General features: G+C 32.5%; 1 protein-coding gene across 4 annotated transcripts; it reads left to right on the top strand.

Moving 5' to 3' along the window:
- Positions 1-1,672: 1,672 nt before the first annotated feature.
- On the top strand, positions 1,673-21,010 carry LOC143248878 (clotting factor B-like). 4 transcript variants are annotated; one of them, XM_076497755.1, is made up of 9 exons: positions 1,673-1,789; positions 1,947-2,035; positions 8,395-8,526; positions 10,522-10,812; positions 13,389-13,585; positions 14,967-15,082; positions 18,380-18,636; positions 19,203-19,365; positions 20,759-21,010. In XM_076497755.1, the coding sequence occupies exons 2-9, from the start codon at positions 2,020-2,022 to the stop codon at positions 20,784-20,786; spliced, it is 1,200 nt and encodes a 399-aa protein (XP_076353870.1). In that variant the 5' UTR covers positions 1,673-1,789; positions 1,947-2,019; the 3' UTR covers positions 20,787-21,010. The 4 variants fall into 4 exon arrangements, with proteins under 4 accessions (XP_076353870.1, XP_076353872.1, XP_076353873.1 ...); XM_076497757.1 differs by having other exon boundaries at positions 1,682-1,710; XM_076497758.1 differs by lacking the exon at positions 1,673-1,789 and adding an exon at positions 1,797-1,815.
- The last annotated feature ends 3,226 nt before the right edge of the window (positions 21,011-24,236 follow it).

The raw sequence follows: 24,236 nt of genomic DNA, 5'->3' as shown, positions 1-24,236 counted from the left end.
ATTTTTTCAATATAATTTAAATGCGTAATTATCATAGTGAATTTTTATGATAGTAGTAGCAGCCAATAATTTCAAAAATATAATTTTCAAAATAACTCAAAACAAAATTGAGAATGCACATCTTTAATATTTTTCTATTAACTGGTGAAAAAGTCTTTATTTGATACTTTCCAATTTTATATGCTTTAGTTTTCCACAAAGGTATTCAAAGGGCATAATATATATTAAAGTATTAGAATACACTCCTCCAGATCAATATGGCTGTACTCTGAAAACAAAACAAACGAAGCTAGAATACAACAATTAATTTCAGGAGCAAATATACACTTTTACCGATGGAAACAAATACAAACAATTTATCAACTTATATATACATTAATAAAACACTAAACATACAGCTACACTTGCCGTACTTACTTAATGGGCTCAACTGTTTTTATCTTCTGAATTATGCATAGCGAATACACTAAATTCCTCCTTCTAACCCATTTTAAAATACTTTCATTTGCACAGTTACTGAAGAACGAAGCTGCAGAACAACAAAATGTATTAATGAAACTAAAAAGTGAACTTGTAAGTTAAAGTAAACTAATAAAAATGTAAAGTTGGTATCATATAATTAAAGACAAAAAAGTTCTTTGGGCGATTTATAAAAAGTACTAGACCCCAGATGTAAAAGTTCCAGAGAGTAGATATCACTAATTTAGCGTCAAGAACCATCATTGCTAACTGTAATTTTCCTTTAATATCAGCCCCTTGATAATCATTAGTAAGCTTAATGGCCTATAACACTAAGAAATAGGGTTCGATACCAGTAGCGGATCTAGGATTTTGGAAAGATTGGTGCGATCAGCTGGATGGTCGCCATATAATTTAAATATGCATCATTTTTATCAATGCAGCCTGGTGATACATCAAACTTAAATATAATATTATAAATTATTTGCATGTGGCAAGGAGAGGCAGGAAATAAAATATTTTATTGAAATTCTTTATTTTTATAAGAGGCGCTCTTTAAGAGAGTGAGGTCGTTAAATTAAATTACGAAAGGGAGATGGCGCGCCCTTTTCACTTCCTTGGAACTGATGGTGGGCATAGTGCAGATAGCCTATTTTGTATGTTCGTGCTTAATAAGAAATGTGAAAAAATATGGGTTCAGGAGAAACGGATAAGGTATTTATTGATATCTTAAATAACACTGCAATCTAATCGTGTTTTAATTATTAAAAAAAAACACATTAAATCTAAAACAATTCCTAACACTTCCATGATTCAACCAATGGCAAACAGCAATTACGTATACTTGCACACCACAAGAGCACACTAATAAACCATTATCGTTATCTTTTTATCCTAGTAACATTTTTCATATCCTTATAACATTTACCATTTGTTGTTTGCTAGTAACATACGTCATTCGTTGTATCCTTATAACATTTATCATTTGTCGTATCTTTATAACATTTGTCATGCGTTGTATCCTTATAACATTCATAATTTTTTATATTTTAACAAAATCATTTTTGAAGAACTTGTTTAGAATTAAGCAAAAAGCTACACAAAGGATTATCCATTTTTGAAGGAGCTCACAAAGCGAGATTATTTTAAAAAGATGTGTTTAACAGTTCGTATCCTGGTGGTCAAGGCTAGTACTTTAGTTGACTCACGTTCTGTTGTTTGAAGCACGGGGCATGGAAAGGTTTTTTCGAAGTAAGGTTGGCAAAAAAGTTGTCACGTGGCTAATACTGACAAGATAGTCTGTGAAATAGAAATTATGTTATTTTCCCCAGTAAGCCTTTATTCATGCTAATCATCGTTAGTATATATGTTTTGTTAATTATTTTCGTACTTAACATAATTTTCCATTGATTTTAACTGGAGATACACGTGGGTAGTTATTTTTCACTTATCACGAAAATTTGGTTACATCTTGTGTTTCCTTCCAGGAAGTTACCACGTGATCAGTTGTGTTTGAGCGTTAGTAAAGCATGACAAATAATTTTCTCTGTTTCCTCCTTGATGGTCAAAGTAATTGGTAAGTTTATCATAAAATTTATTCTTCGGTAACGGTAAGGTATGTTTTACTGAGAAATATGTTTTATATTGTTATTCATAAAAAGCCTTAAATTTAATAAATTCCTATAATTTTGAAAGTGAAATGACGCCATGTTAGTCTTATAACTGCAGGTATATTATGCAGTACTTTCAGAAGAAGGATATTCGAATAGTGAGATCGTTAAATAATGATTTTGCAGATAACGCGTATTGCGGATCGTTGAACACACCAGAGGTTTTCAAAAGCACACGCAAGTTACTCCGGGTTTTCACGGTTATTTGGAATGTGAAAAGGTTGGTATATTTCCGAGAGCTGTTACAATGACTGTTAAAATGACTTAAAATGACAAAAATATACTAAACAAAAGCTTCTAGAAACACCTCAAAATAAAGTCTTTTTAATGAAATAGTATGTAATTATGATAATAAGAACAAGAACAAACCAAGATGGATAAAGTAGGTTTAAGAGAAGCATATAAAGCGTAAAACACTTGAGACATATAACATCCAGAGATATGTTTTCAAAATTTAAATCTGGCATATCTTTAGGTTAGAGCACTGCTATGAAGCGGGTCATGCAATGTGAATATATATGTGTGTGATAAGTTATTTATAATTGTTGTTTAGCTGAATGTAGTAAGTTTGCGATTGTCTAGTAATTATTGAAATAACAGTAACTTTATTTATGATATACAGGGTGGCCCGTGAGTCCCTACCCATCCATATATCTTATGTATCCAGTGTATCTGTGTGCTGTCCCTCATTCTCGCTGCATATTATGCGACGCCATGTTCTGTGAGACATTTTCCTCAGCATAGCAGGGGTTATTGTTCCAAACGCCGCGGTAACCGCTGCCTTCAACTCATCATGCGTAATTGAATATAACATAATAACATATGGATGGGTAGGGACTTACGGGCCACCCAATATATATGGGGTAAGAGGTGTCTATGATAGGAATTGTAAGTACACGTTTACATATTAGTGGTATAAGCGATTGATAGCGTTGCGTATTCATTTATTGTATAACTCGTAATGTATTGAGTATTAATTGCTCGCGGTAGTAATTGCATGAATCACATTCGAACTGCTTTTTCTAAACGGTTGAAATCCATAAATAATATGTTTCATAAAGTATATTTATTAGTGATAATAGTTCATAACAGTGTTTCAGGTAATTGTTACCATTACAAAGAAAAAATTCAGAATATGCTTAAAGTTGAAGAAACAGGTTGACTGGCTGGAACTGTGGGGTAATTTTCAGAGTGAAGGCGAATTTATGTTGAGAAGCTCTCAACATAAGCGGATTATGTGATAAGTTTGGAGGTCGGAAGACAGTTTAAGTTAAACTTAATAGTAAAGGAATTTGGGATACTGGGAATAAACATTTTGATAAGATAGCTAGAGGGGATTGAAAATATAATGTTTACTTTTAGAACTTAACTTTTAAAGTTAAGTATGCCTTTGAAGATAACGAATAATTTTAGTTACTATTATTTTAATCTTAAAATTATCACGAAAAAAATAGACGAGTTCAGAGCTCTTAATTAAAATGGACTAATGTGATATAATTAACATTACCTGAGCTGGATCAGGTATGGAGAGTATTGATATTATCACTTATTTTCTAGGTTTTAAAGTAGTAATTGACGTTTAGAAAGAAAGGATGAGTAGCCTTTATATAAGAGATGAAATGTAACCTGTTAGGACTGACGATATAAAAATAGTGGCCACGATGTTGAATCTGTAGGACTACAATCAGGGATTTGGAGAGTAGAATATTTTATATTAGAATTGTTGTAGGTCAACTCATCTGAGAGATGACTACTGTGGGATATTGTATAATAAGATCGATATTATTAATAATACTAACTGATCAATTATGAGATACTTTAATTTTATACACTAAGATTATACAGTTTGTTTTAGAATTTCGAGCAAAGCTACACCAGGCTTATCTGCGCTAATCTTCCGTAATTTAACAATTTAAGACTAGAGGGAAAGCATCTAGTCATCAGCACCCATCATCAACTATTGGACTATTCTTTTACCAATGAATAGTGGGACTGAGCGTCACATTATAACGCCCCCATGGCTGAAAGGGCAAACATGAGGATTGTATGGAGTAATTCAGTAAAGGAAAGAGATTTTTTGAGGTGATTCAGAGTGATTTTCTCTATCTCGTGGTCAGAAAAGCAATCAAAGAGATGCCAGTTTAGATTTATTGTTATTCATTGATGATGGCTCGGTATGGGCAGGTGGTTAACGCACTCGACTCGTAATCTGACGGTTGCGGGATCGAATCCCCATCACACCAAACATGCTCGCCCTTTGAGCCGATTTTGATTGCTTTTCTGACGACAAGAGATAGAAAATTACCCTGAATCGCCTCAAGAAATCTCTTTCCTTCACTAAATGACTCCATACTGTCCTCATGTTCATGCTTTCAGCCGTGGGGGTGTTATAATGTGACAGTCAGTCCCAATATTTGTTGGTAAAAGAGTAGCCCAAGAGATGGCGGTGAGCGGTGATGACTAGCAACCTTCCCTCTTGTCTTATACTGCTAAATTAGAGATGGCTAGCACAGATAGTCTTCGAGTAGCTTTGCACGAAAATTCAAAACAAACAAACAAACATTTATGATAATATGGTTTGAAAAAATTGAAGTCAAGGAAAATTCGGATAATAGTAGCCATTCCATAATTAGACTTAATGTTTTGTTCTATGGTGAGTTGAAAATAAAATAAATCTTAGTTCCTCTTAATTTTGAGGCCATGAATTCAAAGTTACTGTTAGAGTATTAGGCTAATACGTTTGAAAGTGTCGTGGGACAGAATTCGGAAGTTTCTAAAATAAAAAGATATTTCTGGAAACGGAAACCAGCAAATATTGAACCTGTTTGGCTTATTGAGAGCTCATATACGTTCTGGACGTTAAGATTGACAGTGAAGTTGGGAGATTAGCAGAATGATAAGAAAGGTAAAGATATAGTTTAAAACGAAATTAGAAAAATTTAAAAGGGTCTCTGAGAAATAAGCGGCTGTGAAGGCTAAAACTAAAGATAAGGGTTTTTAAAAGTATGGTAAGAAGAATAGGATAAATACTTTTTTTAAGGATGCTGACGACATGGCTTTTGTTGAAGATTATTATATGCGAGATGACGAGACCCACTTGAAGTAAAAATGTGTCTCAAGACGGCTGGTATGAGTATTAAAAATTGTTAAAATAAAGCAGAGAACAACGTTTCGACCTTCTGAGGTCATCTTCAGGTTAACAAAGGGAGTTTGCAACTAACTGTTGCTGAGTATGTGTCTTAGGGACGAGAGTGTAAACGAGTACGGGATTGTAGGGGCGTTGCAGTATATTTTAGCTTATTAATTAGTACAGGTGTAAAAGTGTTCCTTTGTCAGTTATAGTCTGAGTTATTGTATAAGTAGGGCTTCTTTGATTTTGCGTTTGTTTATGTTTATTTACCTACTTAGTATATGGGCGTTTTCTATGGTTATGTTATGCTTATTTGATTTGCAGTGTTCAAACACGAGTGAAGGGTTTTTTTGGTTTTTTGTTCTTTGGATCTGGTTTCCATTTCTGTGCTTGTTTCTCCTTTATAGATGTCGTGGCAGTTGTTGCATTGTATTTTATGAATAATGCTGGTGTTGTGTTTGTCAATGTAGTTTTTACATAGTATGGACTTTTTCTTGTCGTTCTTAAAACAATAGTAAGGAAAATAAGATCTGCCATAACATAAAACTAGATAAACTATGGTGCCAACAGCAGAAACACGCTAACACGACGAACCATCAACCAACCTCGTAATTAACAGATCAGACTGACAGTTAGGGAATGAAGAGATAAATCTGCTCAATAAAAAAAAACTCAGCTTCACAATAATACCTAGAAATATTCCATCCGTCGAAATAGAAGACTGGTGATCCATTCCACACAAACTGAAAATACCAACAAAACAACAGAAAACAATCAGCATAAAGAAAACAACTTCGACAACTAACGACCTAACTTTCCAGGTAGAACGAAAAATATATATTTCCTCCGAAACACCTCAAAACAGTATCTTAAACAACGTTTTCAAAGAATTTTTACGCAAAACCATCAACATAATTTCACAGGAAGGAAAACTAAAATAAACTCACACGAAAAGATATTAATTTTATGAACAACCTAAAAGAAGAAAACATTAAAATTCTAAATGCTGATAAAGGCAAGCTATAGATACAATGAATACAAATGAGTATATCTAAAAAATGAGTAACCTTTTATCAGATACTAACAAATTTAAACTAATACACACAAATCTAACAAAAACACAGGAGAACCAATTAAACATAATACTACTACGTATGAAAAACCAACACACTCTCGGAAAACCTTTATTCTTACCTATGCTGGACCGTCTCACGCACATTACAACTAAACAGCACTTCCAAACCTCACAAATCCGATTGTCCACCACGGCCCATGATGCCGATATATGAATCATTGAACTACAATCTTGGTAAATACGTAGCGTGGGCATTTTCTAAATATGTTACATCATCCGGCTCCTTTTAAAAAACTGTTAACTTTAAATCTATTTTTTATCAATTAAATTGTGAAGCATCAATGGCCAAGTTTGATACTTTCCAACTACCGAAGTCTGCAAGACAACTTTAGAATTTTATATCCAAGACCCCAACCCATTGATACACATCCCCAGCAACCAATTCGCAAGCCTTATAAATTTCCTCCGAAAACCGTTGATAAAATTATACACACACATCTAAACCAACAAGAAACAAACAACAATAAATCCCAAGATACAACAAACTACAACACTTTACACTGCTGCATATTATATATTCCCGATATCAACGAAAAAATAAAAAATTGGAAAAATCTTATAATAAAACAAAACATTCCAGTAAGCACAAAATTTGTTCAAAAATTAGGTACAAAACTTAAGTCCATACTATATAAAACTACACTGACAAACACAACACTAACATTATTTATAAAATACAAAGCAACAACTGCCATGATTTCTATATTGGAGAAACAAGGAGAGAAAAGGAAACCAGATTCAAAGAACACACACACACACAAATCCTTTACATGGTTTTAAACATTGCAAATCAAATAAACACAACATAAAAAAACACTCAAATACTAAGTAGGGAAACAAACATAAACCAACACAAAATCAAAGGAACCTACTTGCACAACAACTCAAACCAATAAAAAGGAACATCTTTATACCTGTATTAATTAATAACCTAACAAAAACTGCAACGCCTCCTACAATCCCGTACCTCTTTACACTCTTGTCCCTAAGACGTACTCGGTTGCAAGCTCTCTTTGTTAACCTGAAGATGACCTAAGAAGGTCAAAACGTTGTTTTCTACTTTCTTTATTTTAATAAAAGTATTAATACACATACCAGCCGTCTTGAGATAAAGACTATTATATGCTTGAGTTTTACATATTTTTTTCTATTTTTTTTTACAAGAGAAGGTAGTAGTAATATTCTTGACATTGAGAATTCCATTGGAAATACTCGAATTGGCCTCGCTATATAGCTTTGAAAATTTTGTAAGTAGAAAGATTAAGCGATTAAAAGTAGATAAGACACCAGGACCAAACATGGTTTTTCAATGGTTTTAAAGTAGGTCAGTTATAAGATTTGCGAGGCCCCTATTTTGGTAAGAAAATAGATAAATAAAATGACTTGCTTATGTTACTTTTGTATTTAAAGCAGATAGTAAAAGTTGTTCTGGAAATTGTAGTCCTCTTTGCTCCACCCCCAGTTTCTTTGTTGTTGTTTTTTGCAGTGGGATAGATTTTATACAATCTTACAAAAGAAAATTTACAAATCGTTTAGTGAAATATGATATAAACCACTATGGATTCATTCAACGGTGATGTTGCCGTGATAATTTGTTAAGCTAATAACAACAATAACTGGTTGCACTGCTAGAGAAATAAAGCTTAATGGTAGGCAACGCCCATCTTATGAACCATGAACTGTTGATTAGTAGTTCATGTGATATTACTTCTTAATAGGGATGGTAAAACTAATCACACCTTTCTTTATTGGCACTATGTTGGTGTCCAGTAAAAATAATCATGTAAGCATTTTAAATGAAGGGCGAATTATAAATAAGGCAGATGTATAATTAATTTTCCTTTATAAGGTCATCTTTTGAAGTTTGATTGGGTATTCATACTTACACAAAATATAGATATGCTGTTACTAACAACATTTAAATATTTTTGTGTGTGTTTTGATATTTGAGATTGTTTTATTCTTTTAAACTTGTTTAACCTTTTAATTTTCGTTTTCAGAATACTATTATTTAAATAGCACTATGAAGAACCATTTTTGTCTGTGTTTATTTACACCCCTAATATGGACAGTATTGAGTCTAGAAAATCCAAATAGACCCGTGAGGTTAAGTCCAGGAGAAAGCAATATAGGTAAAGCATAATACTTGTTTATTGTTACAAATTTGTCATTACTAGTTCAAGCAACATTTATTTACACTCGTAGAAAGGGCAAAGGTGAAAGTGCTTGTATTTTAAAATGGGCCTTTATTTGGCACTATTAGTGATATTAAATAAAAACTGTTACGCTGATGTGTCACATCTTGATACGTTAAGAAAATCGAGTCTACCATTCTTCATAACCTTGGTACGGTTTATTGGATTGGAAGATAGAGAAGAACTATAGTGTAGCTGATCCAGTGTAGCTTTGTACACATCGGAAGTAACGAAGGAAGTTAGTAATCGCTGAAAAATAAGTCCTAGTTCAATTTGTGAATAATCAGTTTGAAAAGTATATTAGTTTCTCAACGATGTTAAACTAAAATATGTTATAACAGTAGTACCTTGAGACACTAACGTGTTTATTGTAAGAGGAAAACTTCGAGGGGTACAGATAACTTGCATGTTGTTCATCACAAAATTGATAAGTGTTTCTGGACGAATTGTAACACAACATGTAAACAAATAAACAAACTGATATTTGTGTAGGTGTTGTGAATTAAACTATGAAAATAATTTCTTTTGAAATATAGTTATAAAGATGGTATAATGAAAGTATGAACTAGTAACCCTGACTAGACTGCAGTTACTCTAATTGTTGATAGTTGGACTATTCTATTAAAGTTTGTGATCAGGTGATCGTTTTGTAAGACTGATACCGTTTCGTTTAATTTATTTAATGAAGTTTTGTTGGCAGTTTCTTTACTTGAAGTGAAATGGTTGTTGTTGGTAAAACTAGAGCGTTATAAGTACTTCTTCTTCCTGAGCATACAAACGTATTATTACACATGGACTGAGGCTGGTTTGTAGCAAAACGTAAGAAAAAGGAAAAGAAGAATTAATGAATACTGACAAACATTGTAGAAATATTAAACAATAACGAACTGTAAGTTTTAAATTTGATTACGTATAATTTTTACAATATGAAATAACATTTCTTCATATGATCACCTCCAAGGTCGGTTTGTCAGTTTCTAATGAAAATTAAGTAAACTCGCAAGATTCGTTGGAGTTTAACAGACAGTTATAAAAGTTTTGCTTCAAAATTGCTTCAAAAACGGACTTTATAAATAAAAATATCATGTGTATTATGTTACGTATTACAATTCCAAATAGTCTAAAACTGAGTTAAATTGTAATTTAACAAATTAAATAAATGTTTGTGTTCACTTTATGACTTGCCAACAAAATTGATATACACAGTTTCTTTTTAATATAAATATATTTTTAATGAAAAGACTAACACAATTTACAATAACAGTGATTACAATGATTTATGTATGAGAGTTTTACATACTTACTTATAAACAAGAGTCTGGAACTTCCTTGCTGTTTCATCGAGGGTTTATGATGAACAAATAAATTCTGAGTCGATGTAGGTAAAAGTTACTTAACAGGCAGCTACCTAGTTTTCGCTGATTACACGTCATGTGTTTTACCGCGAAAGTAATATAACGTTTTCGTAAAATTACTAATGTTCAATGTGAATCCTCCGAAGTTAAATGGTTGGCAGTTTTCGAAATTTATAAATGCTCCTGGCCCAATATTGAAAGTTTCCTATTAATAAACATTAATTATAATTTCCGAGGTTTACAGCATACCAACTATACCAAACCAATAACATATACTGTCTCTTGGCGCGCGTTGGTTACCTTTATAGGCGAGAGGAGAGTTTCTAGAAATTTCAGCCTACAAACAATTATATTTACTAGTGTCTACTTACTCGTATATTGTTGATTCTTACACTCGAGAATCTACTTCAACTTTAGTGAATAGGCTGGGATTTCACAATACAGATTTAACAGTACAAGTTATGTACATTATAAATATAGGTTTAACTTAACATCGATATATATATGTATATAGTTGATTGTATAAATATTACGTTATTTGTTTAAAAAAATGAGGATATTTTTTCTGTACCTTCAGAAAAGCACATCTTGGATAGATCTGTCTTGACGTACCTTAGAAGTGGTATCTCCTTTCCAGAAAATGAGGATAACTCTGCTGATGATTTGTGTACAACACCCAAGAATGAGAAAGGACACTGTAAAAGTCTTTCTGACTGTCCTGCAGTATTATCCAACATATACAAAGAATATCCTAAAATTTGTAAATGGAATGGTTTAAACCCAGTTGTTTGCTGCCCTGATGTCGTACCGTTTGAAAGTACTACGGAGCCTATCACATCAGATAAAGTTCCAGATCTTACTGTTCCAGGTGAGGGAATTTATCAGAATTAGTCTAACTCTTATTAAAGTGGTTTGTTTAATTTTGTGAGGAAGATGAATTTGTAGAAATTATTTTTAGTCGATTTAACTTTATGTTAAGAGAATGAAATCGCGTGATTGTTTTGATCGAGAACTTGTTTGCAGCAGAAGGAAAAATTAAATATTTCGGTTTAATCTATGTACTCACGAATCATTCTAAGATATCTCAATGAACAACCATTTTGTTAGTAAAGAAAAATTCAACTGAAGATTTACTTTAAAACTTATTTTTAAATATTTTCAGATTTGTTAAAAGTTTCTTTTAAAGGGGATTTCTGCATTGATTTCAATTCTTACTTTCGCAGTTAAATATTTTATATTTCTTGTGCAAGTTATTTCATACAAATTATTACTTGGTATATAAACGCAACTGGCAAAACTAATACATTAAACGTTATAGGCTTGGTACAAGTTCGTAATTTACGATCTTTTTGTTTCTAAAGTTTTTTAACATGAATATTTCTTCCACTTATATTTAGTAATACTGTGAGAAGAGAATATTACTATGATAATAGCATAATGTGTCCCCAATTTTAACGTTTCTCATCAACAGCTTGACCCACATTGATAATATGTATATTACGTTCCAGATATTTCGTGGGATACGTGAACAATCCTAAACTTTCCAAGGATTTTTTTATACGGACTGAGAACACCTTAGTATAAGAGGTTACGTATTTCTCCGCACATATATAAACCGTAAAATTTGTATGTTTGTTTTGGAATTTCGCACGAAGCTACTCGAGGGCTATCTGTGCTAGCCGTCCCTAATTTAGCAGTGTAAGACTAGAGGGAAGGCAATTAGTCATCACCACCCACCGCCAATTCTTGGGCTACTCTTTTACCAACGAATAATGGATTGATCGTCACATTATAACGCCTTCACGGCTGAAAGGGCGAACATGTTTGGTGCGACCGGGATTCGAACCCGCGACCCTCAGATTACGAGTTGAACGCCTTAACCCACCTGCCCAGGCCGAGCGTAAATTTGTATGTAACAAACGGTTCGTTACTTTTAGATATTACATTTTTGAAATGAAAAATCGAGCATCTGCTTAAATGCACATAAAAGGTGTTTGATACTGAAGCTAACTTGTGTTTTGCATATTTCGATTATTTTGTAAATATTGTAATGCCATTTCTACCTTTTTTTTTTGTACATGAACCCCAAGACTTTAGTTGTTATATTTATAATTTCATTGATATTACTATCAAAGTTCTATAAAAATCATTGTGTTTTAAAGAGTATAAAGATAATTTCATAATGAATATTAGAATTATTGATTAAATTTAATCATAACATAATATTTTGTGCAGCAATTAGTGAAGAAAAAACAGTAAACGGAACACACTGTCAGAAATCTTAATGTTGGAGAAACTAATTTTGATACATCGTGTGTTCAAAACATTGAACTGAAGAGGGCACACGAATGTGTCGAACCAATATCAAGACTTCTGACAGTTTGTTCCGTTTACTGTTTTTAATGTTTACTAACAGTCAAGTAAGCACGGTTATTAAACATAACTAAATGTACTACAAAACTACCATAAAGTTTGCGTACCACAAACCAAATTTCGAAATTAACTTATCGACTATGCACAAAAGTATTTCATAAATTGCAAACTTGCTAAAATTAATAGTGAACTTTGGGTGGATATTTACAGTTTAAATATTGTAAAGACAAGTCAACGTGGCCCTCTAATCGGAAAACAGTAGGTTTGTCATCAACATGCCTTCTATTATCAAGTAGATTAAATTCTTTAACCACTGTGATTAATAATAAACTTAGAAAAAAACAACTTTTACTTTCGAGATAATAATATATATATTTTTTAAATAAACGTTTTGCCTTTACAAATTCATTAGGTTAATATAACAAGAACTATTTCAGTACTTCGTAAAAACTCCAATAAATTTGCCACAATGCAAACTTAGATTCCATATTAGCACCATCAGGTCGAATATTAGTAAACAGATTCCACGTCAAAATTAATTATTTACATAAAATTTTGATAAAACTTTAATTTATACACCGAGGCTAGGAGCTGCCTTTAACTGTATTCTCATTATCCATACATATATTTTTAAGAAAATTGGTCAACAAGTCAGGAACCTATATTTGAAACAGTTGGTCTTACAGGAATAAGTTATGATTACAATTTGATGATTCACATCTTAAAAACAAATTTCTGCTTTTATTAAAAATGCAACAACAATAAACTTCATTGTACTTAAGTAATTAGAATGTTATCATGATTTAAACGGCATAACTTAACATAAAGATAAATTATAAACATCTAAATGTACAGAAGAGGGTGTCAAAACAGTTGTAGTGGCACATACACACATAAAGGTATAAAGCTAAGGGTGGCATATACATTTATAACGGAGTTTAAGAGGATATAAAGCACAGTATCTTAATTGTCCTAACCATTTTGTTCTTGGTATAACAAATGTTATTATTATAAATGTTCCAATATATTTTATTGTAAGATGCTACTAAACAGTGTTGTATTTTACTTCAGGCTGTGGCATGCGTACAGAAATTCAGCTATCAAGAGAAAAACGAGCTCTTTTGAAAGACATGGCATTCTCAGAGGAAGATTCTGAAAACAGACCGGAAGTAGTTGTGAGAGACATGGCATTCTCAGAGGAAGATTCTGAAAACAGACCGGAAGTAGTTGGTGGAGTTCATTCGGTTCCTTATTCTTGGCCATGGATGGTAACGCTTTTATAAATATAATTTCGTATACAGTATTTACGAGTTCAAAAAAAATGTATCTGCTGCTTAAACTTTGTTTAAAAAATGTATTTGTCAATTACTATAATAACTTACACTATTGTTAAGTGTAGTAATTTTATACTTCTAGTCAACCTCTCATGAAGTAATTTTATTTTGAAGTGATATGTTTTCCGTATGTGTATTTATTATACAGTATATCCAAATATTATGACTACATGTATTTTTATGTAATAAAGCTTCATAAAAACCATCAACGTAAGGAGTTTCCAAATGCTCAATTGTTACATATTTGTCTTGAACTGATAAGCCAGTCTTACGTGTGAAAAATCCCTATGTTAACTCTGAAATAAGTCTCGCAGCTAACAACGCTAAAACATGCACATTCTTCCTCATAGAGCTTATTTTAACATACAGTTAAAATGCATTTTAAGCCCAGGATGCCTCAGAATTATTTTAACGCTACAATATCACCACAGATGAATTCATGAAATGTACTTTATAAGTTTAAGTGGCCTTGTTATGAACACTGCTCGAAAGGATCTACGATGAAATGCCTGCAGACACGTGCGAAAAATATAAATTTACCCCAGACATGAAGGATATTAGAATTCATTTCGAGGCAAGTGGACTTAATTGTTAATTCAAATTACTTACAGATCCTATTTAACGCTAGTGAGGAGCAGTGTCTCCATGTAAAAAAAAAAAAAAATACTTATAAGCAGAGTCGCAGCTTAACAAATTCGGTTCAGCATATATTTGATGCTTAAAAAATTTATTAAGCATATTCAGAATACTGTAATAGTTTATATTGTAAACTAAAATTGTATTCATATATTTTATGTATTCATATGTGTTAACTTTAAGAAATACAGTCGTGACACGCAATTATGATTAACGCAATTAACACGCAATTAACAAGTGACACTAAAAAAAAAAACCCTTCAAGAATCATTTTTCTAAACCTGTAAGACTGTCCAATAGCAAGTTAGGTTACAATATTATTTAGCTGATTTTTTTGCGCTTGTACCATTTCATTCAATCCTTAACAATACTGAACAACCGTAACGCTCTGTAATATTGTTGAAACAGCTGTGATATTCTCTATTCACTTAACTGTACACTTAAGGATTTGATCCACGTAGAATTCGTGTTGACAATAAAGAGTGTTTGTGTTATACGTACGTTACAATAGATATGTATTTCGTTTTCCGTTATTCTTTGATCATTATTCTTTACAGTGTATTTAATTTTATACTTGTTACAACTGTAGGTTTACCTTTAAAAAGACCTAATAACTACTGTAAAGTGTAATTTTCTTGAAACAAATTACAATTTTGTTTTTATTTTTACCTCGTTATAGGTTGGAATCTCGCAAAAGTTTGGGCTTTCTGAACGATTTCTTTGTGGTGGAGCTATTATTTCATCTAAATATGTCATCAGCGCTGCTCATTGTTTTAAGATATCAAACAAACCTGTGTAAGTAATGACATGACAATATTGGTTACAATAGACATATGTATATGTAATTTATTTACATACCACTCTTATTACGTGTAGATATTGTAAAAACGTATGAGTGGAGAAAAAGGAGAATATGCATTATATCAAACAATTTATATCTGCCACATCCAATGCCGACGAGGCCTTTTGTACGATATTAGGCCTAATGGGATACGATAGGTATAGTATTACTCTGTGTAGTTTGTTTATTACCTTTACTAACGAATGTTATGGTGTAAAATATATTAAATAAATGAAATATAATAACCATAATCCTTATTTAATTTATTTACAATTCTGAATTTGAGTAAAAATTTATAACGGTATTATTCACTTTTAACACCCATTCTTTAGGTATTTTATTATTTTAACTTAATTTTACTATCATTTGAAAAAAATATTCAGGTTTTTATTTATTTCCAAAGAGTGGTAAAAAAAAACCATCAACTACCTGGCTTATAATACATTCAACCAAACAGAGTTGTAATAAATATAGTATCGTATAGTAGAAATGAGTAAAATTAGTTTAAAAAAGCAAAGTATGACATCTCAAGTGTTATATACGTGACCAAGAATAGCCACTTAGTAGATCAACAATTAAACTTACTGCGTATAACGCTGAAATTCGAATTTTGATACCTATAACAGGCATAGCGTAAATAGTCCATTTAGTATCTTTGAGCTTAGCAACAAACACCAAAAATAATAGCAAATTCGGTTATATTCGCTTGTGAAAAATATAAATAATATACCTACAAAATATTGTAATTTGTTATTACTTGTATAAACGACATGCTTTGCATGGCAGTGAAAATTGAATTACGTAAGTTTTCTATAGATCATCCGAATTGTCGTTTGTTTTCTGTTAAGTTTATTACGGAATTTTAGTCAGTTTGAATTATAATGTAGATTGTTTAAAGAAATAAGTTGAAGGTTGACTGTCTCATAGATATAGTAATTAAATTAAGTTTTGTTCTGAATAAATCAGCTAGAGAGATAATTGAAAGACTTAGGAGTTGTTAATATAGACATATACGATGTGATACTCTTCTTAGACTGTTTCGATGCTACTGTGTGTATATTCGTCAGGTCTGGTTTTATCGATTATCGAGATTGAATAGAGGTAGTGGTTTCTAATAAATGATTCTTTACCATTATGGATTTTTGTTCATTCGTTGATTTTATGGTGTTCTGTTTTTACTTTTAAAGCACTATTGGCTACTGACTTTTAATTTTAAATCTGTGTTGAAAATTTTAAAATTTCTCTGAATTGAATGTATAATCGTCTTGCTTTCAAGCTATTTTCTGTGTTGGTAATTCTACAATTCTTCCATCCTATATAATAGCTGATGTGACAGATTTTATCAGCCGGATAGCATCTTTATATTTCTTAAGGTATTTGGCCAGAAGTTTTCTGTTTTTTCAATGTATGAAGTCCCCAGGTAAAGTATAGTTTTCTAAACTGTTCACTTGGCTGGTCAGCTCAGTTTAAAAAAAAAATGTTTGGTGGCATGAGATTCTGAGGCAATAATTCTGATATGAAATGGGATATATAGGAGAACATAGATTGGTTGGTAATGGGCTGGTCCAAATATTCTCTATTTTGAAGTCTACAGTGGATGTATTCTTCTGTTAAGATAGTATAGTTATTTATTTATTGACTGATTTTTCTTTATCTAAGATGTAGTTTTCTATAATGTAATAAACGCCCCAACTCTTCTCTGTCCTTTCAACCTGTTTACAACTATTAGAAAATATGTACAAACCTGGCAATATTTAACAAATTGTTGACCAGTTGACCTCCCACTTACCTTGAAAAACTACCAGAAAAAAATGTTCGCTAGCAAACTGATTCTGTATTTAGAAATCAACAAACTACTTAATTATATTCACAATACATTTCATAAGCATGATCATCATGTTTGTCTGACAAAAACTATTCTAAAGCTTTTGACAATAATCAACCCACTATTGTTGTATTTCTAGTCATTCAAAACGACCGTATTATTCAGTTCCGTACAATAATCTCTTCCATAAACACTTTCGCAAAATTCTCTCCACCTTCGAGTGCTGGTTATCTACTATCTTCAAAATAACCTTACAAGAACCTCTGCACTTTCTTACTAAACTCCTAGATATTCAAAGCCACTGTACATTTCAAAACAGTGCATTTAACAATTACAGATAGCAATGAAAATCATGAGATTAAGATAATAAAATAATGCCAGAACTTCAGAAGAAGAATCAAGTAAGTTTAAGAATTGTACTCAGTTAACCCTACACAAAAGAATTACTTTCAGAAAAAGACGTATACTTAAGTTATACTCCTGTAAAACATAGGTGTTTCTCATGGAAAATAAAGCTGTCGTAGGTGTGGAAAGAACAACCATTATGTATGATGTTACCATTAAAAAACTTTGACATAAGCCAACCATTTTTCAAAGAATGGATGGAAACTGGTCGGATTACTTATATTTGGCCTATAAGGTACCATGTGAGGTGGGGTCAAACCTTCAGAAAACAAAGGAGTCATCCACCCTCTTTCTCCTAGTTATGACTCTGCAGAGATATATGCAGTTTTTCTTTTGTTTCTTCATTTCTCCTCTTTCCAAACACTTTTCAATCGACAGCCAGTTCTTCATTTCTCTGTAAACTGTTCTTGGTATGTCAACTAACTTACACTGGTTTTGACACAGAAACCCCTTCTTCCATGTCTTAAGTATAGACAGTTTTCGATTTTATTGGTGTTAAAATTGGTCATGTAAAGATTCAGTTGGCCTTTTTAATGATGGTTCTATCTTTGTAACGATTCAGTCTCACAGGCTAATCTTATTCAACATTAGAACCGATAGTAAAAGAAAGACATGGAAATATAGAACAGGTAGAAATGAGAATAGAAGGTGTAGCATTGCCTGCAACCAGTGTCTGTTCTAATCCTTGCAACGTCTTAGCTTCTGTGTTCTATTTTCCCTCTCTCTATAGCACTCAGTGGCGACAACAACAAACGAACTCTGTAAAATCATGAATGTGCATCTTAAAGCTTGTATTGTGATATAGTTCGAATTAGTGTTAGTTAAAAATAGAGGGCATGTACATTTAGTAAGAACAAAAACTGTTAGCAATTAATATTGTTGTTTGTAAGTATACCTTTCACGTACTGTATGATAATGTGTCTCAGAAGCATATATTGTGTATATTTCATTGTATGATATTTATTATTATCAAATGAAATGTGTATTTTTATTTCTTCTGAATACATTCATCCGTTTGCAGTTCTCCTTCTGTGTATACGTTTCGTGTGGGAGGTCACACTCTAAACGATGGAACAAAATATGATGTGGAAGACGTTATTGTACACGAAAGTTACAAGCCCAGCCAGAACTATCACGACATTGCTGTTTTGAAGGTTAAAGGATCAATCAGCTTGAATGATAAGGTTATACCAGTCTGTTTACCTAAGCCTTTATTTGTTAGTCAAGACTTTAAAGGAAGAGAGGCTACTGTTACAGGTTGGGGAGATACGTTTTTTGGTAGGTTCGATTTTGATGTTTTAAATTATTATTGTTATATAATTAAAAAAGACTTGAAATTATTTTAACCATTTTTAGATTAATAACTTAACATTTTAAACATTGAACGACAAAAACAATTATTATATTTAAATTAAAAAATAACAGATTATTTTAAACAAGAGTGGTAAATATAAATTTATCTTTGTATTCTTTATTTTTCAAACCCTGTAACGTACTTTAAGTAGGTAGTAGTTTTCTTGTTGATTTTACAAAAACAGTAACTTCACGCTTCTTACATTCTTCATCAGTATTTCTTTTCGTCTTTGTTGTACTTTAATAGATTTACTACTAGAAAAATACCCACATAATATCTATAGTAAAGAATGCCCGTAAGTACTGTAGAAAAATTGTTTTACTAAAGTTTACGAAGTGCATTTAAAATTATAAGGCTTTATTTTAAGCATAATTATCTGCTGACGTCATAAGTAATTACAATTAATGGACCTTAATCTCAAGGTATTAAAACGGTTTACTTAAAGCTATGTGTTAATTTAGAAGCATATAAATATTTAACATGTTTTTAGGAGGTGCGAGAAGTACAGTACTTCAAGAAGTTTCCATACCAGTTGTGACCAATAAGGAATGCAACAGTGCTTATTCGTCGGTGGCGTCGAACAAATATCCACAAGGTATCACTAGAGGCAGATCTGTGCTGGACTTTCTAAAGGAGGCAAAGATGCGTGTCAGGTATTAAATATCTTGTTCTGAAATAAAAATATTAAATAATAAGTTATAATAATATTCTCCAAAGTTGACGAGCGCTTAAGATACGATGGAACAGAAATGCCCTGACGCTGTACACTACCACTGAAATATATTTTTCGTAATTTTATTTATTGTAGTGTATCGGATATACTGACACTAGATAGAACTTTAATAATATATTAAGATGCATGATGAAATAAAAAAAGTGTTTTTAATCATTGTCTATTCGTTTCTTATCTGAGAGTGATGACATAGTAACTAGTTAAAGACGTTAGTTTATGTAGGCATCAAAATAATTAATATAATTTATAATTAAAGGTTTAGGAAGAACTGTTTGACAGAATTAGATGGAAGTCTGATAGCTCAAAGATTAGTAAAGCCACTTAAGTAATAACACGCACACACACAAAGAAAATATGAAATACTACCATTAAAAACAAGTTTTATTAGGCTACTTATCATTATTCGTAAATCTTAAAAACAGAATAGTAAGTTTAATTAAAAAATTAACTTATGGTAAAATAAATTTCATTCTCATATTTAATCTACATGATTTAACATTATCGTTAATATTTTGTACCATTTCTCATTAACCTTTTTGTGAAATGAGAAAGTTATGGTGTAAATCTACATAATACGCTATCTGTATTCTGTCCACGTCTCCCGCTTGTACAACGGTATAAGTCTACGGATTTACAACGCTAAAATCAAGGGTTCGATTCCCTTCGGTGGACTCAGCAGATAGCCTGATGTAACTTTACTATAAGAAAACACACACAATTCTGTCCACAGCATGGATCCAGGCCCAAGATTTGAACATTGTAAGTCCGTAAATTTACCGCTGACCAATAGTGAACAAAATGAGAGGACCGTGGGTTATGATATGTATAACTTTAGATAACAATAGCTCACAAATAGATAATAGTTAACATATTTTAGGATCTTAACTCATTCAAAAACACAGTAATTCTTGCATAGGTATTGAAATTTTTTAAGTGTCCGGTCTCACGAAAGGCCTATTTTTGTTTAAAAGTTAGGACTACCAAATTTCAATAGAGTAATATACGTTACCAAACATTTCAAGTGATTAGTTGTCGTTTTGACTCCTTAAGAAAAATTGATTTTAAATTCGGTGTGGGTATTTTGTTTATTTCAGTCTGATGTAAATCATATGTCAAAACATAAATACATTTATTGTCTTAATGTCAGGAATGCCTTTTCTCAAAGACATTCTGTTTGAACACTACCACGTATTTAATATATTTTTCTTGTTTTCGTGATTTTACGAAATAAAAATGGTTTTTAGTCTCTTTTATAATTTTCATTTCCTTTGTTGTTTAATAGACACTATATTATCCAATTTTGCACATTTTAGGGCGATTCTGGAGGACCTCTGGTGCTAAAAGAAAGTAGACGATGGACATTAGTTGGAATTGTTTCATTTGGGTTGAATTGTGCTGAACCAGGCTACCCTGGAGTTTACACTAGGGTTTCACACTACATAAAGTGGATTGCTGCAAATACTGACTTAGGAAAACAGTGATCGTCCCTTATTTAAGTGTTAACTTCACTGTTATATTGTAGTGTTTGTGTCTTTACTTTGAAGAGTAAAGCCTTCTTTCCTGATTGATTTTAGTTGTATTAATTTATTTGTCTTTCAAATTTATGTTATTTGTATTTTCATCTAAATTTCCGAGAAATCCAGGGGGAAACCAGGGATGATTTCTCACAGGAGTAAGTTGACACGGTGCCAATAATTCTTCTATGCCAAAGTTGGTGACCTTGACATATCATGATTGTTAACATGCTTAAATTGTTGTTTAAGACCTTTGTGATCAGAATACGTTGTCACGTACGGAAATTAATTGATACGTTCATGCTTGCGAGTAAATATTTCCTTCTGGAAAGATTTTATAGTATATTAAGTACTGTGCTAAGATAATTTAAGTTACCCAGTATTTACAGGTGTATGTATTCCTTCGGTTGTATAATGATAGATAAGGTTGCATAATGATACATAATTTTGTTTGATAACTATGCCCGGGAGTGACGACACGCAATTCATTTCGAGCAAAATGGCAGTTTGCAGCATTTTGACACATTTCACTTGGGTCGGACTGACACATGTGTCAACCAGCTCCGCAATGAAGAATTTGGAGGCATTTTTTCATTCTGTAATATCAAAAATAGATATGTGACAAAAATATTTAAATTAGTTTTCATAAATGTTTTTAATTTTTTTACTTTTATTCAATACTTAATAATATTCTTGCAATTCCTCACTGTGGTGCTCCCTTTCCATTGTTTTATTTGTCTGAACGTTTGATTTCAAATTATACTTTTAGCATTATGGGAATAGTTTTTAATATTTATTTTTAATGCACAGTAAATGTATTGATATAAATAGTCGTTCTTGTTTCTTTTGGAATTTCGCGCAAAGCTACACGAGGGCTATCTGTGTTAGCCGTCCCTAATTTAGCAGTGTAAGACTAGAGGGAAGGCAGCTAGTCATTATCAACCACCGCCAACTCTTGTGCTACTCTTTTACTAATGAATAGTGAAATTGACAGTCACATTATAAAGGCCCCACGGCTGAAGGGCTATCGCTCTAGCCGTCCCTAATTTAGTAGTGTTATAATGCGTTATAAAAGAGTAGCCCAAGAGTCGGCGGTGGGTGGTGATGACTAGCTGCCTTCCTTCTAGTCTTACACTGCTGAATTAGGGACGGCTAACACAGATAGCCCTAGGGTAGCTTTACGCGAAATTCAAAAAACAAACAAACATACATCTCCTTATCACCGTACTTAACATACGATGCTGAAAATAACAGTGAAAGCAAAACGTCAGCGTAAACAATGAACACATATTACAGTGACGTATATCGTGCAGTGTTAGTTTACATTTTCTAATGACGAATGTCGAGTCTGTGAACAAGGGATACAACCATCCTCGCGTACAGGAACCTTTCGTCATCAGCATTTGGAATCTCTTTACTTAACTTTGCCAGAATTTTAGTGGTAAGCATATTTTTGAAATTCTTGTATAAACTGCTGTATTTTAATCGGTACACCAAATTTGTATGACTCAAGATTCACGCTCAGTAAAGATGATTCACAATCTCTATCTAAAATTGACATTATGAATAAAAATAATATTGTTTGAAAAATTAAACTTGTTCGCAATAGAAGAACACTGAGTCTTTTTTAAAACGAAGAAAATGATAGAGAAGTATCACACGCAGTGAGGATTAGAACATTTAGTCATGAGTTTCAGTTATGAACAAAAGTTTAAAGGAAAATACAAGACCAACCAGTTCTAGGAAAATTAATTATGTATTAATTTACTCCGTCAGTTTCTCATAAAGTATATAGTAGTGTTTAAAACAAATCTATTGGCTGTTAGCATTCCTTTAAATAGTCTGATTTGATGTAGTACTGTATATAATGTTCACATTTATAAAGCTTAACTGTTTTAAAACATTTATAGCTTTAGCCGTTTTTTAATTACTGCAGACACGTTGTTTAGCCATATAACTGACCCCTGTAGCAAACGAAACAGCGTGTTAATATGCCATTTTTGGGTTATTTCTTTGTCGCTTCAGCCGTGACAACTTTCCAAAGTAACTCTTGTATATTTATGTATTATATATTAAATCGTTTCTGTAAACCTAATTTTCAAAATGAACGTACGAGGTCTGTTCAAAAAATACGCGGACTGTTTGAATTGCGCGGCTCCAGTTGGTTCCAGTGGAATCCGCTTGGTGTTGCTAGGTTCGCACAGATCAGCTGATTACGACGCCATTTCCCGATTGCAGATATCTTCATTTTTGTATTAGCTACGCGGTTTTAAGTGAAGTGCGATTTTTTTCGTTTGGCGGATTTCAGAATGAATTGCTGTGAAATTTTGTGTTAAACTTAGAAAATCTGCGACTGAAACTTTTGCTATGCTTAACACGGCTTACGGTGATGTTGCTATGAAGCGTACGGCATGTTTCAAGTGGCATGAACGTATTAAGGATGGCCGACAGTTCATTGAAGATGATGAGCGTCCTGGACGTCCTTCCACGTCAACTGACGACCCACACGTCGACAAAATCAACACCCTGGTGCGGGCAAATCGACGTCTGACTGTTAGGGAGCTTGCTGAAGAGTTTGTGATATCAGTTGGATCTTGTTACGAGATTTTGACCGAAAAATTGAAGATGCACCGCGTTGCTGCGAAATTTGTGCCTCAGAACTCGTGCGTTTTTGGCCAAACACTCGATCACTGTTCTTCCTCACCCCCCATACTCACCTGACCTTGCTCCTTGCGATGTTTTCATGTTCCCCAAACTCAAAAGACCCTTGAAAGGAAGAAGATTTGAGACGATTCCCGAGATTAAGGCATATGCGACGAAGGAGCTGGAGGACATTACAAAAGAAGCGTACCAGGACTGTTTCAACAAGTGGAAACACCGTTGGGATAAGTGTGTGCGTTGGGGAGGAGAGTACCTTGAAGGGGTCCCAGACCTGTAACTTCTAAATAAAGTACATTTTGTTTTATGACGTCAGTCCGCGTATTTTTTGAACAGCCCTTTTATATGTCAGGGTCGAGTGTTTGAACTTAGTACGGTTTTAATTTTTATAATAACCAGGATTTTTTTCCTTTATGCGGAAATTTTGTTTATTGTTGTAAGTGAAAAAATTTCCACCATCACAACCTTTATTTTAAGCCGTATATGTCTGAATATACATACGTAAGTGATGATGGGAAATGTTCAGTAAATGTTCGAAACAAGTAAACAATAATTATTGGATTTGATTAAGGATTATGTCTTCGTTACAATTTAGTGACGCAGATGAATGGATTAACGA

This window comes from Tachypleus tridentatus, chromosome 4 (genome assembly GCF_004210375.1).
Source record: "Tachypleus tridentatus isolate NWPU-2018 chromosome 4, ASM421037v1, whole genome shotgun sequence".
Classification (NCBI taxonomy): domain Eukaryota; kingdom Metazoa; phylum Arthropoda; class Merostomata; order Xiphosura; family Limulidae; genus Tachypleus; species Tachypleus tridentatus.
Note: the sequence above shows the minus strand (reverse complement) of the source record. Positions and strands in the feature narration are given on the sequence as shown.

Excerpts from the sequence above, each read along its gene's own strand:
- LOC143248878 (XM_076497755.1), top strand. Across the intron at positions 15,083-18,379 it reads AAGATATCAAACAAACCTGT|TTCTCCTTCTGTGTATACGT; the intron begins GTAAGTAATGAC and ends ATCCGTTTGCAG. Across the intron at positions 18,637-19,202 it reads TTGGGGAGATACGTTTTTTG|GAGGTGCGAGAAGTACAGTA; the intron begins GTAGGTTCGATT and ends ACATGTTTTTAG.